Consider the following 20,190-nt stretch of genomic DNA (forward strand, 5'->3'; position numbering starts at 1 on the left):
CACTGCCGACCCCACAAACCGCCGAAGCTTGGTTGAGGTCTCACCGTCTCCTACCCACCCTAGACCTACGAAAAGGCTCCAGGCTCCAGTGGGTGAACCTCTCCTAAAACCAGAGAGCAGGAACAGCTCTTACAAGAGCTAGTAGTAAAGCCAGGGGAGTATAGCAAATCTTCAGCTTATAGCAATCCCCCAGTGTTGATCAGTTACCCAAACACCAGCCTCAACATGATGAAGGATAAAACAGGCACTCTTTATTGAGGGCTACCCGCCCGTATTTATGCAGGTCCCCATCTGGTGGACACGCCCCTAGGGGACCAGAAGGAAGACTGTTACACAGGACAGATATGCAGCAATTCAGGATACACAGACACAATACATCCCCACAATGCATCATGGTTTCCTCCTCTCTGCCCTGGAGACACCCGAGGAGTAATTCAACTATCTCTCAAGACAAAGGGAAATCGCCAATACACATGTGGGGACAACAGAACAGAAATCACCATTTAAACATACAATGTCACAACCCTTACAGTAAACACAGACATTTAACATATCCCCAGATAGCTCAAGTCTGAGTGCATATTATTAGGTGAATGGCACTCAGACTACACGAATACAATAAAATTAGCTATCTGGGTACCCTCACATAACATAAAATACAATTCCAAAGACAGATTTAAGCTGTGTAGCCGGTCTGTCTTCTCCTTTAAAGTTAGTATAGGCCATAATCCTGAGGCAAGAGGCTGGTAGCCAGGCCCCTCCGAAACCCAGTGGCGAGGTTGGTTTCGCCACAGACGTCTTACCATAACAGTAGGTATTCAGTACTATAAATGTCAAGTGAATGGGATGGAGCAGCTGTAATTACACCGCTCCGCTCCTGCAATGGCAACGGCGAGCAGGTAAAGAGTGAAGATAACCCAGCACTCAGATGAGCACTGTTTTCTCATCAAACAGCTGATTTGGTCATCAATATTGGAAACCAGACAACCCCTTTAAGGCTAAAATTAGTTACATCATAAAGAGGTTAAAATGAACTTAAAGGGGTTTTCAGGTAGTTTTATACTGATGGATAGGTCATCAGTATACGATAGGGCTGCAGTAAACGATTATTTTAGAAATCGAGTATTCTATTGATTTATTTTTATAATTAATCGAGTACTCTAATAAGAAAAAATGAATTAATAGACTGTTTTCCTTTATAAAAACTCGTCGGACCCCCTGCCGTCAGTCCCCAACACCCTTTGTTCCCCCCTGTGTGATCATCCCAAGTGCTTCAGTTCCCCCCAGTGCCATCGGCTCCACTATCCCCCAGTGCCTTCAGCTCTCCCCCACCCCCCCCTTGTGCCAGCAGCTCTCCCCCCTTGTGAAATTATCACCCCTTCCCCCCTGCTCCTCCTGACACCCAGAGTGCACATCGTCATTGGTTGCTATGATGCTGTGCACTCCAGGTGCCCGGCCTTAGTCGCACCAACTTACCTTTCCAGCAGGGGCGCCGCCGACACTCCATCGTTCCGCGCTGCTCTGCGTCTGACGTCACACAGCACGTCCGGTCACGGTGTGCGTACGTCAGGAGGTCAGTGCAACGCGGGACCATGGATGTGCTGTGGAGTGTCCGGAGGCCCCCTGCTGGAAAGGTGAGTATTGCGGGCCAGCGGGAGACCACGGAGCGGGATTAATAGCATAACATGACACAAATGAATCTTCAATGCAAAAAATTTGCATTGAGGATTTTTTTGTGTCGAATTACTCAATTCAATCGAGTAATTGTTTCAGCCCTAGTATCCGATGAACGTGTCGTCACTGGCCTAGGAAAATTAGATGTTTGAGAAGACACTGTCTCTCCTGTGAGTGCTGCGGCCTTCTCACAGCTTTTTCTAGGCCACTGAGGACACGTTCATCCCCATAGAAATGAATGGGGCTGAGCTATATTACCAAACACAGCTGCTATGCAATGTACGTAAGACGCTGTTTAAAACTTAAACTGAAAAAATCCCAAGACTATATAGACTGGCAGTGCAGGGGTTACTATATACACTACTCACAAAAAGTTAGGGATATTTTGGGTTTCAGGTGAAATTTATGCAAAACGTAAAAAGTTCACACTACAGTGATATTATATCATGAAAGTAGGGCATTTAAGTAGTAGCAGCAATGGTGATTTCCTCATCTCAAACAATTTATTGAACCATAAGCCAACAACAGTGGTGGGTATACCTCACAAAAAAATCTCAAAAGCTTGTCATGGGGCCTTGTGCATCAATTACAGCTTAACAACGACATCTCATGCTGTTCACAAGTCAACTTATTGTCTGCTGAGGCATGCCATCCCACTCTTCTTAAAGGGTGGCTCTCAGGTCATTGAGGTTCTGGGGAGCCTCTACACATCAACCCAGCTGATCCCATAAGTTTTCAATGGGATTCAGGTCTGGAGAAAGTGCAGGCTGTTCCATTTAAGGTAGCCCAGTCTCCAGAAGCTGTTCCCTAATTATGCGACCTAAATGAGCTGGTGCATCATCATCCATGAAGATGAAATTAGGCCTGTGTTGCTCATGCAGAGGCACAATGACTGGATTTGTGTAGGGCAGTTCTGTATTGACTAGACACACCTGCCCACACTGTAACACCACCACCACCACCAAAGGCTCGTCTGTGGCTGATGCATAGTGCTCTCCTTGACGTCTCCAACATCATTGGCGGCCATCATTTCTGCTCAGTGTGAATCCACTTTCATCAGCGAAGAGCACTGAGCCCCACTGGTTCCTCATCCAGCAAAGATGCTCCCTGGCCTATGCAAGACAATGACGCCAGTGCCTGGTGGTGTGGTCAGGTACCCTTCCAGGTCGCCTGGCACGCAGACCACGCTAATGTAAATGGTTTTGAATGGTCTGACGTTAGACTTGGGTGCCTCTCACCTCCCTTAAATGTGCCTGGAGTTGTGTTGCATTCATTATCCGGTTCCACAGGGCATTGTTCACAATGAAGCGGTCATTAGTGTGGCCAAAGGACGTCCACTTCTATGCCTTTCTGTGACTCTTCCAGTCTTTCTGTATCTCTGTTGCAACCTGCTGATGACACTCTGTGACACTCTAAGCTCAGTGGCCACTTCTATTTGAGAACATCCTGCTTGAAGCCTAGCAATGGCGAGGTACTGATGATAAATTGTTAGATGTCGTCTTGGTCTCATGATGTCAAAATGTGAACAGCATGATGAGGAGGACTGTTTAAATACCAATTCTAATTGAACCAGGAAATTAATTGGGCTATTTATGGATCAAACACCTTTTTTGAATTTTGCCGCTAAGCTCCTTGTTAGAGAACAGCAAGTTGTGCAAAAAGTACTGACACATTGAACAGTTGGACATGTGCATTCAGAAGTTTAGATTAAGTTTAACTGTAAAGGTTAGGGTGCATTTTAGGTTCATCCTCAAATTTCACCCACAAGCCAAACATCCCTAACTTTTTGTGAGTAGTGTATATAGACTGGCAGTGCAGGGGTTAAAATATATATATATATATATATATATATATAAGTTTTCTTTTAGTGTTTAATTGCCATTTCTATTGATATGTACTATTGAGGTCATTTATCAAACTGGTGTAAAGTAGAACTGCCCATAGCAACCAACTAGATTCCACCTTTCATTTTGGACAGCTCCTTTTGGAAAATGAAAGGAGGAATCTGATTGGTTACTATAGGCAGCTAAGCCAGTTCTACTTTACATCAGTTTGATAAATTGCCCCATATGTGCTTAATGTTATTATCATTTATTTTATGCAATTATATAGCGCTGATATATTCTGTAGACATTAGCATCATGCTGTCCCCAATGGGGCTCACAATCCAAGTTCCCTATCAGTATGGCTTTGGAGTGTGGGAGGAAACCGATGCAAACACAGGGAGAACATACAAACTCCATGCAGATGTTGTCCTTGGACAGATTTGAATCCAGAAACCCAGCGCTGCAAGACACCAGTGCTAACCACTGAGCCACCGTGCTGCCCATAGACCGTCACCAGAGCTCATTCTGGTGCCATGTTGCCAAGAGTAGAGATGGAAAGCATGCCCTCTCAGCAAGTATGTGGTAGCGCTAGGAAGCCTCTCACCTCTTTTGGGAAGGCGGCAGGGCACACTCAGTGCTTCAAAATCCTTTATGGATATCTAATGATTATGGTCATATTACGTGATAGTAATTCCTGTATCCCTTGCTATTTTTCCATTAATTAACCATACATCTTAATTTGTCATTTTTCCAGGAGAAAATTGAAGCAATTAATCAAGCCATAACCAATGAATATGACGTCCGGAGGAAAATGTTAGTTAAACGTCTGGATGTGACAGTCCAGTCATTTGGCTGGTCCGACAGGGCAAAGGTAAATTGTAATTCAGTGTTTCATATCTCATCACTGAGGTCAGGACATCATCAGGACTCATGCTGCCGTAGACACTAAGCCTGAATATACCCCAGCCAGACCTGGCTGAGATAGGAATAACCATTGTATGCCATTGCCGGAGTTACAGAAACCGTGTACCACGGCCTACTCTGCTGTTGCCGTAACTCCAGCCAATGGCCAGGGTGGCTAGAGGACACAATGGCCATTCACATTTCAGCCGTGTTTCACGTTTGGCTGACTGAGAATGACCTTTTTTTTATAAAACTCTACCAATGCTTAGGGAAAACCCTCAAATGTTGTCTCACTTCAGGAAATAGCATTTATCATGTAGAGGAAGGTAATACAAGGCACTTACTAATGTATTGTGATTGTCCATATTGGTTCCTTTGCTGGCTGGATTCATTATTTCACATTATACACTGCTTGTTTCCATGGTTACGACCACCCTGCAATCCAGCAGTGGTGGTCATGCTTGCACACTATAAAAAAAAAAAAAGAGCACCAGCCTATATGCGCTCCCACGGTCCCGGCCACCACAGAGGGGGGCGCTTTTTCCTATAGTGTGCAAGCACGACCACCGCTGATGGATTGCTGGGTGGTCGCAACTAGAGATGAGCAAATTTAATATTTTAAAGTTCGTGTTGTGGTATTTACTGAATTGCGTTATTGATTCCGTAAACACAGACCATAACGCAATTCCATGACTGAGTGCATAACGGAATGTCTTTAGAGGCATTCCGTTATTCCTTCCGTTATAGTAGAAGTCTACGGCCTGCATAACGAATCCGTCCGGTTCCCGTTATGCAATTCAGTAAATACCACAACATGAACCCGCACACGAACTTCAAAATATGAAATTCGCTCATCCCTAGTCGCAACCATGGAAACAAGCAGTGTATAATGTGATGGAAAAATGAATGAAGCCAGCAAAGGAGGCAATACGGACAATCACGATACATTAGTAGGTGCCTTGTATTAACTTTCTCTACATGATAAATGCTATTTCCTGAAGTGACACAGCGCCTTTAAAGGGGTTCTATGGGTTGCACCGCCATCCAGCGCAATGGCCAGTTTCGGGATTATGTGCCATACGTTAGGCACTTGATCCTAGCCTGCGATTCGAACCTGCAGCACATGTGCGAGTCTGAATCTCTTGCCATAGCGCTAGTGAGAGATTTAGACTTGTGCATGCGCTGTGGGTTCTACTGCAAGCTAGAATCATGTACCCGAGGTATGGCATGTGATCCCAGAAGTGGCCACCGCTCGGGATCACGGCACAACCCGGATAACCCCTTTAAATAGTGATTGCTTACAAAGTGCAGTTATTTTGGTTAACCGGAGTTCATCATTCCCTTTAGAGGTAACAACTCTTAAAGGGATTCTGTCACCTCGTTTTAGGTTATAGAGATGCGGACATGTACGGCTAGATCGCCGCTAGCATGTCCGCAATATACCTGTCCTATAGGGCTGTGTGCTTTTATTGTGTTCAAAAAATGATTTTATAGATATGTAAATGAGCCTGGTAAGGTCCCCAAGGGGCTGCACTAACCTTCTTGGTGCCATAAAGTACAATCATAATCATATTGTCATAAAGTCCAATCACTGAATGGCTTGGATAAGTAAAAGCAAAGTTATTACCACATAAAGTGACATATGTCAGAATTGCAAAATTAGGCCTGGTCAGGAAGGGGATAAATGGACCGGATGTGAAGTGGTTGGGAAAAAAAAACAAAAAAACATTTTACTGTCAGATGGCGCCTCATTACGCTACTTTTACATCTGCGTTTTTGCTGGATCCAGCAGGGATCCGCAAAAACGCTTCCGTCATGATAATACAAACGTCTGCATCCATTATGAACAGATCCGTTTGTATTATCTCTAATATAGCCATAACCAGATCTGTCACTAAAACCATCGTAAGTCAATGGGTGACTGGATCCGTTTTTTCTTTTGTGTCCCAGAAAACAGATCCGCATCTCAGGACTTACTCATAAACACTGCTTTCATCGCTTTTGTGTGCGTCATGGGAACGCAATGAAATGGAATGGAATGCATTCTGGTGCACTCTGTTCAGTTCAGTTTTGTCCCCGTTGACAATAAACGGGGACAAAACGGAAGAGTTTCCAGTGAAAGTCGGCACACAGAACGTCTTACCACTAGAGAGCGTCGGTGGATGTAAAATTGTCCATCTATTCGTAGTGATGTTTCTGTGATCAGATCTTTTAACCCATGTAAATGCCGAGACTCTCTACACACTGCCAATCATTCCTTCCAATAACCTCTGAATTACATGTTTAAACAGAGTCATTCTGAAAAGCTGGCAAAGGTTTACCAGCCCAGGCGTGCGGCCTTATCAAGTATAAGCTCCGTTTCTGTTGCGCATCTGTTGGCAGCCCGGCACGATCTTTCGAAGATCTTGAGAACTAGCAGCGGTTCAATAAGGGAGAAAACGGCTTGTGCCATTAATAAGGTAGGTACCACGGCAATGATTCAGGCCTGTATACAGAACTTATATGTACCTGCTATAAATATTTCATTTAGGATTATTTTTTTCTAATTTCTAGGATAGATTTTACATTTTTCACTAATTATTTGGTTGGTTGAAAATTAGAAATAAAAACAACTGTTCAGAATTAGGCCTCATACCAACGGGCCGCAATTTGCAGTCCCTATTGCACGGGCACTATCCGTGCGGCTGCCGCGGAGAGTCGAGACCCATTCAACTTGAATGGGTCCGTAATCCAGCCGCACCACAAAAAAATTTAACAAGTTCTATGTTTTTGTGGTGCGGAGGCACAGAGAGAAACCCCACGGAAGCGTTCTGTGCCTCCGTTCCGCACCTTCCGGATTGCGGACCCATTCTAGTGATGCGATGAGCACACAGTTGGTGCCCGCAATTTGTTTGTTTTTTTTGTTTGTTTTTTACACTGTTTATTTATTAACAATTTTTTCCCTTAGGGGCTAGAACCTGGGATCTTTTGATCCCTTGTCCTATTCACCCTAATAAAGCTCTATCAGGGTGAATAGGACTTCACACTCTCGCTGCTGCCCCGGGCTTTGTGTACACAGCAGCAGGGCTTCAGTAGCGTCCTAGCATTCCGTAGTGTTTCCGTGCCTCTGTTCCGTACCTTCCGGATTGCGGACCCATTCTAGTGATCTGTGATGCGGTGAGCACACGGTTGGTGCCCGCATGTTGCGGAACCGCTGCGGGCCACAATACGGGCCACGGCTGGCAACGGCTGTGTGCATGAGTTCCTAAGCTGTTATTTTCAAAGGCCCTTCAGGAAATGAAAGCAGTGGCCTGGTTTATGAGCTTACATTTGATAGTGTCTTTTACTGATTTGAAAACTCAAAATGTGTCACCCAAAGTTTTTTTTTTTTTGCTATTTAAAATCAAATGGCAGCAGATATCCTTTTTTTTCTAATCTTTTTTTATTTTCTGATTGCAGATTTTTTTATTTCCTGAACATTATTATGGGGCGGTCATCTTGCCTGAGCTGTTCTTAACAGCATTTAGAAAGCATTTAAAGAATTGCTTTACGGCAGCCCCATGGGCCGTAGACACGATGGTCAGGAGGGAACCTCATTGACCTGTGCAGAGTAGGGTTGTTTCGATACCAAAATTTTGATTCGGTTTCGATACCATAAAAAAGTATTGCGATACTCGATACCATTCGATACCACGCAAAAAAACAAGACCAAGACAAGCCGCGTGCATTACGCATTTTATGGAACGTCCGGCTCATAATCAAACAGTCCGGTTTTTCTTTTTTGGGGGCACAAGGTGACTAACAAAAAGCGAATCGTGCAGTTTTTATAAAAAAAATTTTTTTAAATATTTTAAATTAATAGTTTGGACTTTTCGGATGTGGCAATATGTGATATGTTTATTTATTGTTTGCCAATTTTACATATAAAATACATAAAGGGGGTGATTTATACTTAATATTTTGGTGTTTTTTTTTTATGTTTTATTAACTATTTTTCCCCTTAGGGGCTAGAACCTGGGATCTTTTCATTCCTTGTCCTATTCGCCCTGATAGAGCTCTATTAGGGTGAATAGGACTTCACACTCTCCCTGCTGCCCTGTGCACAAAGCAGCAGGGAGGTTACCATGGCAGCAAGGGCAGTAGGGTCCTGGCTGCCATGGTAACCGATCGGAACCCCAAGATTACACTGCTGGGGCTCCGATCACAACTGCCACTGTACCACCAATGAAGAGGAGGGGACCCTGTGGCCACTGTCACCAGTAATTTTAATACTGGGGAGAGCGCACTGCTCCACCAATGTTTTTAATACTGGGGAGGAAGGGGGGAGGCACCAATGATAATTAACCTTTAATACAGGAGGCGGTGCCCTGCCTCTGACAGGGAGCTGCGATCAGCGGTAGTTAACCCCAGTTAACTGTGGCTGATCGCAGCACCCTGTCATAGACGCAGGGTGTCGGCTATGTGAATCTGCCGCCTCCTGTATTTTGTATTAGAAGTTTACTTTCATTGGTGGCGCAGTGCGCCCGCCCCTCCTCCGCCCCTCTCTCCTCATTGGCAGCGGCAGCACAGGCTTAGTGGGCAGTGCAAAAACTGCTGGATTTTATGCTTTTCGTTTAAATATAAATATTGACATGGAAAATTTAAAAAAGAACATCCGAAATTCTTTAAAAATATAATTTTTAAGTCATTTTTCTGATGACACATTACCTTTCACCTAATTTGATGATAAGCCTTCATGTGAACACCCAATTTTATAAGGGGTCCCCATAGCTCAGGGCCAACGTCTGAACACACATTCATTTCTAAGTTGCAAGCTATTTAGTCTAGTTAGATGTGTTTCCGTTTGCGTCGCGTTGAATATTTATTCATGGTAGGCACCCTAATTTTTTATTTTTTTGGTGTATGATGTTTACAATGGGCTCCAGACATCCTGAAGACTGACTTTTAAAGTGTAAATTGAATTTTCTATCAAGTAATGAAATTCTCAGCATAAACTTTGGAGTTTTAATTAGCATCTTTTAACAAAGTATTCCTACTGCTGTGAATTGGTTTCCTGTGTGGGGAATAAGTGCCTGTAAGATCATGACATGTATCATGTAGAATGCATTTGGCTCAGGAAGATCGATAATCTGTGTACCTTCCCAGGTGTTCTTTGGATACCATCTAACCTTTATGTGTTTAAGGAATTGCTTTACATGGGTTTTTCAAGTTCAGGAAATGATGAGAAAATGCCATAAAATATATTTATAAATATATTTACTGATAAATCTCTTCCTGCTCTGGTGTGCCCCATCATCTTTGTTTTCTTGGCTGCAGAGATGGCGTGACCGCTGCAGCCAATTACTGGCCTCGGTGATATATGGCACTAGGGTTATCACGATACCAAAATTTTATACAAGATTTCGATACCATATAAAAGTTTTGCAATACTCGATACCATGCGAAAAAAAGAAAACACCAAAAAAGGCGCATTAATTCCGCATTTTATGGAACGTCCGGTCCATAATAGAACAGTGCTATACTATTGTTTGGGGGAACAAGGTGACAAAAAAATGGTTAATTGCGCGTTTTTTATTTATTTATTTTCTGTTACAGCGTTCACCGCATAGGAGATATTTTTTTAATATCTTAATAGTTCAGACTTTTTCGGACGTGGTGATACCTAATAAATAAATATATATATACAGTCAGGTCCATAAATATTGGGACATCAACACAATTTTAACATTTTTGGCTCTATACACCACCACAATGGATTTGAAATGAAACTAACAAGATGTGCTTTAACTGCAGACTGACAGCTTTAATTTGAGGGTATTTACATCCAAATCAGGTGAACGATATAGGAATTACAACAGTTTGCATATGTGCCTCTCACTTGTTAAGGGACCAAAAGTAATGGGACATAATAATAATCATAAATCAAACTTTCACTTTTCAATACTTGGTTGCAAATCCTTTGCAGTCAATTACAGCCTGAAGTCTGGAACGCATAGACATCACCAGACGCTGGGTTTCATCCCTGGTGATGCTCTGCCAGGCCTCTACTGCAACTGTCTTCAGTTCCTGCTTGTTCTTGGGGCATTTTCCCTTCAGTTTTGTCTTCAGCAAGTGAAATGCTTTCTCAATCGGATTCAGGTCAGGTGATTGAATTGGCCATTGCATAACATTCCGCTTCTTTCCCTTAACCACCTCAGCCCCCAGTGCTTAAACACCCTGAAAGACCAGGCCACTTTTTACACTTCTGACCTACACTACTTTCACCGTTTATTGCTCGGTCATGCAACTTACCACCCAAATGAATTTTACCTCCTTTTCTTCTCACTAATAGAGCTTTCATTTGGTGGTATTTCATTGCTGCTGACATTTTTACTTTTTTTGTTATTAATCGAAATTTAACGATTTTTTTGCAAAAAAATGACATTTTTCACTTTCAGTTGTAAAATTTTGCAAAAAAAACGACATCCATATAGAAATTTTGCTCTAAATTTATAGTTCTACATGTCTTTGATAAAAAAAAAATGTTTGGGTAGAAAAAAAATGGTTTGGGTAAAAGTTATAGCGTTTACAAACTATGGTACAAAAATGTGAATTTCCGCTTTTTGAAGCAGCTCTGACTTTCTGAGCACCTGTCATGTTTCCTGAGGTTCTACAATGCCCAGACAGTACAAACACCCCACAAATGACCCCATTTCTGAAAGTACACACCCTAAGGTATTCGCTGATGGGCATAGTGAGTTCATAGAACTTTTTATTTTTTGTCACAAGTTAGCGGAAAATGATGATTTTTTTTTTTTTTTTTTTTTTTCTTACAAAGTCTCATATTCCACTAACTTGTGACAAAAAATAAAAAGTTCTATGAACTCACTATGCCCATCACGAAATACCTTGGGGTCTCTTCTTTCCAAAATGGGGTCACTTGTGGGGTAGTTATACTGCCCTGGCATTCTAGGGGCCCAAATGTGTGGTAAGGAGTTTGAAATCAAATTCAGTAAAAAATGACCTGTGAAATCCGAAAGGTGCTCTTTGGAATATGGGCCCCTTTGCCCACCTAGGCTGCAAAAAAGTGTCACACATCTGGTATTGCCGTACTCAGGAGAAGTTGAGGAATGTGTTTTGGGGTGTCTTTTTACATATACCCATGCTGGGTGAGATAAATATCTTGGTCAAATGACAACTTTGTATAAAAAAATGGGAAAAGTTGTCTTTTGCCAAGATATTTCTCTCACCCAGCATGGGTATATATAAAATGACACCCCAAAACACATTCCCCACCTTCTCCTGAGTACGGAGATACCAGATGTGTGACACTTTTTTGCAGCCTAGGTGGGCAAAGGGGCCCATATTCCAAAGAGCACCTTTCGGATTTCACTCGTCATTTTTTACTGAATTTGATTTCAAACTCCTTACCACACATTTGGGCCCCTAGAATGCCAGGGCAGTATAACTACCCCACAAGTGACCCCATTTTGGAAAGAAGACACCCCAAGGTATTCCGTAAGGGGCATGGCGAGTTCCTAGAATTTTTTATTTTTTGTCACAAGTTAGTGGAAAATGATGATTTTTTTTTTTTTTTTTTTTTTTCATACAAAGTCTCATATTCCACTAACTTGTGACAAAAAATAAAAACTTCCATGAACTCACTATGCCCATCAGCGAATACCTTGGGGTCTCTTCTTTCCAAAATGGGGTCACTTGTGGGGTAGTTATACTGCCCTGGCATTCTAGGGGCCCAAATGTGTGGTAAGGAGTTTGAAATCAAATTCTGTAAAAATTGACCTGTGAAATCCGAAAGGTGCTCTTTGGAATATGGGCCCCTTTGCCCACCTAGGCTGCAAAAAAGTGTCACACATCTGGTATCTCCGTATTCAGTAGAAGTTGGGGAATGTGTTTTGGGGTGTCTTTTTACATATACCCATGCTGGGTGAGAGAAATATCTTGGTCAAATGCCAACTTTGTATAAAAAAATGGGAAAAGTTGTCTTTTGCCAAGATATTTCTCTCACCCAGCAGGGGTATATGTAAAATGACACCCCAAAACACATTCCCCACCTTCTCCTGAGTACGGAGATACCAGATGTGTGACACTTTTTTGCAGCCTAGGTGGGCAAAGGGGCCCATATTCCAAAGAGCACCTTTCGGATTTCACAGGTCATTTATTACAGAATTTGATTTCAAACTCCTTACCACACATTTGGGCCACTAGAATGCCAGGGCAGTATAACTACCCCACAAGTGACCCCATTTTGGAAAGAAGACACCCCAAGGTATTCGCTGATGGACATAGTGAGTTCATGGAAGTTTTTATTTTTTGTCACAAGTTAGTGGAATATGAGACTTTGTATAAAAAAAAAAAAAAAAAAAAAAAAATCAGCATTTTCCACTAACTTGTGACAAAAAATAAAAAATTCTAGGAACTCGCCATGCCCCTCACGGAATACCTTGGGGTGTCTTCTTTCCAAAATGGGGTCACTTGTGGGGTAGTTATACTGCCCTGGCATTTTCCAGGGGCCCTAATGTGTGGTAAGTAGGTAAATGACCTGTGAAATCCTAAAGGTGCTCTTTGGAATATGGGCCCCTTTGCCCACCTAGGCTGCAAAAAAGTGTCACACATGTGGTATCGCCGTATTCAGGAGAAGTTGGGGAATGTGTTTTGGGGTGTCATTTTACATATACCCTTGCTGGGTGAGAGAAATATCTTGGCAAAAGACAACTTTTCCCATTTTTTTATACAAAGTTGGCATTTGACCAAGATATTTCTCTCACCCAGCATGGGTATATGTAAAATGACACCCCAAAACACATTCCCCAACTTCTCCTGAGTACGGCGATACCAGATGTGTGACACTTTTTTGCAGCCTAGATGCGCAAAGGTGCCCAAATTCCTTTTAGGAGGGCATTTTTAGACATTTGGATACCAGACTTCTTCTCACGCTTTGGGGCCCCTAGAATGCCAGGGCAGTATAAATACCCCACATGTGACCCCATTTTGGAAAGAAGACACCCCAAGGTATTCAATGAGGGGCATGGCGAGTTCATAGAAAAAAAAAATTTTTGGCACAAGTTAGCGGAAATTGATATTTTTAATTTTTTTCTCACAAAGTCTCCCGTTCCGCTAACTTGGGACAAAAATTTCAATCTTTCATGGACTCAATATGCCCCTCACGGAATACCTGGGGGTGTCTTCTTTCCGAAATGGGGTCACATGTGGGGTATTTATACTGCCCTGGCATTCTAGGGGCCCTAAAGCGTGAGAAGAAGTCTGGAATATAAATGTCTAAAAAATTTTACGCATTTGGATTCCGTGAGGGGTATGATGAGTTCATGTGAGATTTTATTTTTTGACACAAGTTAGTGGAATATGAGACTTTGTAAGAAAAAAAAAAAATAATTCCGCTAACTTGGGCCAAAAAAATGTCTGAATGGAGCCTTACAGAGGGGTGATCAATGACAGGGGGGTGATCAATGACAGGGGGGGTGATCAATGACAGGGGGGGTGATCAATGACAGGGGGGGTGATCAATGACAGGGGGGGTGATCAATGACAGGGGGGGGTGATCAATGACAGGGGGGTGATCAATGACAGGGGGGGTGATCAATGACAGGGGGGGTGATCAATGACAGGGGGGGTGATCAATGACAGGGGGGGTGATCAATGACAGGGGGGGTGATCAATGACAGGGGGGGTGATCAATGACAGGGGGGTGATCAGGGAGTCTATATGGGGTGATCACCACAGTCATTGATCATGCCCCTGTAAGGCTTCATTCAGACGTCCGGATGCGTTTTGCGGATCCGATCCATCTATCAGTGGATCCGTAAAAATCATGCGGACGTCTGAATGGAGCTTTACAGGGGTGTAATCAATGACAGGGGGGTGATCAGGGAGTCTATATGGGGTGATCACCACAGTCATTGATCACGCCCCTGTAAGGCTTCATTCAGACGTCCGGATGCGTTTTGCGGATCGGATCCATCTATTAGTGCATCCGTAAAAATCATGCGGACATCTGAATGGAGCTTTACAGGGGGGTGATCAGGGAGTCTATATGGGGTGATCACCACAGTCATTGATCATGCCCCTGTAAGGCTTCATTCAGACGTCCGGATGCGTTTTGCGGATCGGATCCATCTATCAGTGCATCCGTAAAAATCATGCGGACATCTGAATGGAGCTTTACAGGGGGGTGATCAGGGAGTCTATATGGGGTGATCACCACAGTCATTGATCATGCCCCTGTAAGGCTTCATTCAGACGTCCGGATGCGTTTTGCGGATCCGATCCATCTATCAGTGCATCCGTAAAAATCATGCGGACGTCTGAATGGAGCTTTACAGGGGGGTGATCAATGACAGGGGTGTGATCAATGACAGGGGGGTGATCAGGGAGTCTATATGGGGTGATAACCACAGTCATTGATCACGCCCCTGTAAGGCTTCATTCAGACGTCCGGATGCGTTTTGCGGATCCGATCCATCTATCAGTGGATCCGTAAAAATCATGCGGACGTCTGAATGGAGCTTTACAGGGGGGAAATCAATGACAGGGGTGTAATCAATGACAGGGGGGTGATCAGGGAGTCTATATGGGGTGATAACCACAGTCATTGATCACGCCCCTGTAAGGCTTCATTCAGACGTCCGGATGCGTTTTGCGGATCCGATCCATCTATCAGTGGATCCGTAAAAATCATGCGGACGTCTGAATGGAGCTTTACAGGGGGTTGATCAATGACAGGGGGGTAATCAATGACAGGGGGGTGATCAGGGAGTCTATATGGGGTGATCAGGTGCTAATAAGGGGTTAATAAGTGACGGGGGGGGGTGTAGTGTAGTGTAGTGGTGCTTGGTGCTACTTTACTGAGCTACCTGTGTCCTCTGGTGGTCGATCCAAACAAAGGGGACCACCAGAGGACCAGGTAGCAGGTATATTAGACGCTGTTATCAAAACAGCGTCTAATATACCTGTTAGGGGTTAAAAAAATCACATCTCCAGCCTGCCAGCGAACGATCGCCGCTGGCAGGCTGGAGATCAACTCTCTTACCTTCCGTTCCTGTGAGCGCGCGCGCCTGTGTGCGCGCGTTCACAGGAAATCTCGCGTCTCGCGAGATGACGCACGGATGCGTCCAGGAGGAATGAATCAACCACCTTCCGGACGCATCCGTGCGTTAGGCGGTCGGGAGGTGGTTAAACATACTTTGGTTGCTTTTGAAGTATGCTTTGGGTCATTGTCCATCTGCACTGTGAAGCGCCGTCCAATGAGTTCTGAAGTATTTGGCTGAATATGAGGAGATAATATTGCCTGAAACACTTCAGAATTCATCCTGCTGCTTTTGTCAGCAGTCACATCATCAATAAATACAAGAGAACCAGTTCCATTGGCAGCCATACATGCCCACGCCATGACACTACCACCACCATGCTTCACTGATGAGGTGGTATGCTTATGATCATGAGCAGTTCCTTTCCTTCTCCATACTCTTCTCTTCCCATCACTCTGGTACAAGTTGATCTTGGTCTCATCTGTCCATAGGATGTTGTTTCAGAACTGTGAAGGCTTTTTTAGATGTCGTTTGGCAAACTCTAATCTGGCCTTCCTGTTTGTTAGGCTCACCAATGGTTTACATCTTGTGGTGAACCCTCTCCTCTGTATTCACTCTGGTGAAGTCTTCTCTTGATTGTTGACTTTGACACACATAAACCTACCTCCTGGAGAGTGTTCTTGATCTGGCCAACTGTTGTGAAGGGTGTTTTCTTCACCAGGGAAAGAATTCTTCGGTCATCCACCACAGTTGTTTTCCGTGGTCTTCCGGGTCTTTTGGTTTTGCTGAGCTCACTGGTGCGTTCCTTCTTTTTAAGAATGTTCCAAACAGTTGTTTTGGCCACGCCTAATGTTTTTGCTATCTCTCTGATGGGTTTGTTTTGTTTTTTCAGCCTAATGATGGCTTGCTTCACTAATAGTGACAGCTCTGTGAATCATCTTGAGAGTTGACCGCAACAGATTTCAAATGCAAATAGCATGCTTGAAATGAACTCTGGACCTTTTTATCTGCTCATTGTAATTGGGATAATGAGGGAATAACACACACCTGGCCATGGAACAGCTGAGAATCCAATTGTCTCATTACTTTTGGTCCCTTAACAAGTGGGAGGCACATATGTAAACTGTTGTAATTCCTACACCGTTCACCTGATGTGGATGTAAATACCCTCAAATTAAAGCTGACAGTCTGCAGTTAAAGCACATCTTGTTTGTTTCATTTCAAATCCATTGTGGTGGTGTATAGAGCCAAAAATGTTAGAATTGTGTCGATGTCCCAATATTTATGGACCTTGCTGTATATATTATTATTTTATTTTTGTGTTTATGTTTTTATATGTTAAATTGGAAAGGGGGTGATTTAAAACAGTGGCGTTCTTTTTTTCCATGTTAACTGCTTGAAGCTGCAATTTCACTGCTGGGGCTCTGATTAGAAGTTGCCACTGAGCCACCAATGAATATTCTGAGGTGGAGAGGAGGGGGACCCTGTGGCCACTTCCACCCATGATTATAATAATGCGGTGGGGGCGCACTTCGCCACCAATGAATATAAATGCCGCACCTGAGGGGTTAATTAAAGAGGACCTTTCACCTGGAAAAACATTGTGAACGAAGTATGCTGACATGGAGAGCGGCGCCCGGGGATCTCACTGCACTTACTATTATCCCTGGGCGCCGCTCCGTTCTCCCGTTATGCCCTCCGGTACCTTTGCTCTGTAAGTTATAGTAGGCGGTGTCTGCCCTTGTCCTGTGGGCATCTCCTTCTCCTAGGCTGCAGCGCTGGCCAATCGCAGCGCACAGCTCACAGCCTGGGAGTTTTTTTTTCTCCCAGGCTGTGAGCTGTGCGCTGCGATTGGCCAGCGCTACAGCCTAGGAGAAGGAGACGCCCACAGGACAAGGGCAGACACCGCCTACTATAACTTACAGAGCAAAGGTACCGGAGGGCATAACGGGAGAACGGAGCGGCGCCCAGGGATAATAGTAAGTGCAGTGAGATCCCCGGGTGCCGCTCTCCGTGTCAGCATACTTCGTTCACAATGTTTTTCCAAGTGAAAGGTCCTCTTTAAAGCAGTTCGGCGGATCGCTGTGCCCAGTCATTGAGGCCGGGTGCCGGCTGTATGATACTCCCGGCACACACAACCTACATTTGTATTTAGGAGTAAATTATATGTATTGGTGGCGCAGTGGCCACAGTCCCTCCCCTCCTCCTCACTGCTGTTTTCATTGGTGGCCAGTGGCAGCCACGTCACAGTGAGTAGGGAGGGACTCCCTCCTTCTCCACTGTGTGGCTGAGGAGAGCATGGTGCGCGCTGAGGGAACGTGCCATGTTCTCTAAGGGATATTAGGCCGCAGCCTAGTATCGGAAAATAGCAAATCCCGGTATTGTATCGATCCGGGTACGAAAGTTTTAGTTGGGTATTGAAAATTTGATACCCGGTGCAACCCTAAATGGCACATGAGCACTGAGGCCAGTATTTGGCTGCAGCTGTCATGTGGGTATACAGGCCAAGTAAATAGAGACCATCGAGAAGCATACAGAGCAGCAGGCGATTTGTTAGGAAAATAATTGTTCTTTTGTTATTTTATGTAATTTCTTCCCCATAGTCAATTGTTTTCCTAAACTCTGAAAACCCGTTTTAACATGTATGTGTATTTCTTCAGTATTGTTGTAGAAGTTGCAGCATATGTTGCCAGGAAGAAAAGCCTATTGCTTAATAATTGTCTAATCTTTACATCTGAGTTTTCTATTCCTGAAATATTTTTGCTAATAGTATGGTACAATGTATGGGATTCCTTTTTTTTGCATATTTTTTCTGAAAGATCCATAACTTATGTAAGTAATGTGTGTCTTTATGCACAGGTATTAATGGGAAGAGTTCCTGATAGAGGTGGCCGACCAAATGAAATAGAGGCCCCTCCCCCAGAAATGCCTCCTTGGCAGAAGAGACAAGATGGACCTTCACAAGGTGGTAGAGGTGGAGGACGAGGTGGTTATGAACAGTCTTACAGTGGTCGAGGCGGCTATGAACATGGTGGAGGCCGAGGCGGCTATGAACATGGTGGAGGCCGAGGCGGCTATGAACATGGTGGAGGCCGAGGCGGCTATGAACATGGTGGAGGTCGGGGCAGCTATGAACATGGTGGAGGTCGAGGCAGCTATGAACATGGTGGAGGTCGGGGCGGCTATGAACATGGTGGAGGTCGGGGCGGCTATGAACATGGTGGAGGGCGAGGGGGAGGACGTGGAGGCTATGATCAAGGTGGTAACAGAGGTGGCAGAGGAAGCAAAGTTCAAGGAGGCTGGACAGATGGTGGTGGCAGTAATACTGGTGGACACTATCAAGATAGTGGCTTTAGAGATTCTGGATTTCAAACTGGGGGCTACCAAGGTGGTGGCTATCAAGGAAGCAGTGGTGGTTACCAAAGTTCAGGTGGCTACCAAGGAGGAGGAGGATATAGTGGCTACCAAGGCTCATCCTACTCTGGAGGTGGATTTCAGGGTGGAGGCTATCAACAAGACAACAGATATCAAGATGGTGGCCATCAGAATGATCGAGGTGGTGGCCCCAGAGGTGGCAGAGAAAGGCGGGGTGGCCGTGGTGGAAGAGGAGCACATGGTGGTGGTTGGGGTGGTCGGGGAGCACAGAGCTATAACCAAGGGGGGCAGTTTGAGCAGCACTTTCAACAAGGAGGCTATCAATATAATCAGTCTGGTTTTGGACAAGGAAGGCAGTACACCAGTTGAGATTATTCCAGCTATGATTATAGTAGAGCTCAGGTAATAAGAGTGATACTGATCAGAAAAGATGTTTTGGTTTGTTTGTTTTTTTTCGTTTGGGTTATGCCAGCTGACACATTGCATGTGTAGAGTCCAAAAATAAAATCCTTGTTCCTGAAAACTTTTTTCCTTTTAAATTTTTTTTCTAAGTAATTTTCAGTCTAAAAACTACAGCAACTAGTTCATCAAGCGCAGTAATATTTCCATTGACAATATAATTGTAACAAAAAATGGCCCACTTTACAGCGTTATACTAAAACTCAGGACTTGCAAAAGATATTTTGACATTTCTGGCAATGGATGTACATGTTCCATGGCTCCAAATTTCTCTTTGACTCCAAGGCTTGTAGGAAATGACACTTTTTGTACATCCCTGGTTTAATACTCTGGTTGACCTTTCTTTTTATAGTGGAGCTTGGTACTGAAAGGGGTTGTTGACGACCCTTTTTTCATAGGTCCTATTAGAACATATATGGTAGATATCATCTATAGGAACCAGAGTTCAGAGTTTCTAACAAATCTGTGCTCTCTTGAACCTGATCAGTCTGTTTATTACAGAGATAGCCACTCATTACAATGGTCATCTGTAAACTGCATTTCCCTGAGCAAAGACAACTTGGATCTGGGGAACCAGGCTCACAAAGATCAGGTTACTGTGTCTGGACAGGGGCTTGCATGTTAAACATGTTTGGGGTAGACTTCTGGTGGATCTACAGCTTCACTGATTTACTTACATAGTTAATACGGTTGAAAAAAGACATACGTCCATCAAGTTCAACCAAGGGATAGGTGGGGATGCGAATCCCAAAAGGAATTGACTCAGATTTCTACATGTTTTCATAAGCATTAATGTTTTTTACTTTTAAGAATTAGTCTAAACCCTTTTTAAAACTGTCTACTGTTCCTGCTGTGACCACGTCCTGAGGAAGTCTATTCCACAGATTCATAGTTCTTACAGTAAAGAAGCTTTGACGCTTCCGGAGACTGAA

The 20,190-nt window shown here is 43.9% G+C and overlaps 1 protein-coding gene across 1 annotated transcript in view; it reads left to right on the plus strand.

The window, feature by feature from the left end:
• The window catches only part of FAM98A (family with sequence similarity 98 member A), a 38,674-nt gene extending 18,692 nt beyond the window's left edge, over positions 1-19,982 (plus strand). Inside the window, exons 6-8 of the mRNA XM_040429547.1 lie at positions 4,255-4,371; positions 6,695-6,862; positions 18,284-19,982. Of these exons, the coding sequence (XP_040285481.1) occupies positions 4,255-4,371; positions 6,695-6,862; positions 18,284-19,168 (1,170 nt within the window). The 3' untranslated portion in view covers positions 19,169-19,982. The remainder of the gene's footprint in view (positions 1-4,254; positions 4,372-6,694; positions 6,863-18,283) is intronic.
• The last annotated feature ends 208 nt before the right edge of the window (positions 19,983-20,190 follow it).

The sequence above is a fragment of the Bufo bufo genome, chromosome 4 (assembly GCF_905171765.1).
Source record: "Bufo bufo chromosome 4, aBufBuf1.1, whole genome shotgun sequence".
Taxonomy (NCBI): domain Eukaryota; kingdom Metazoa; phylum Chordata; class Amphibia; order Anura; family Bufonidae; genus Bufo; species Bufo bufo.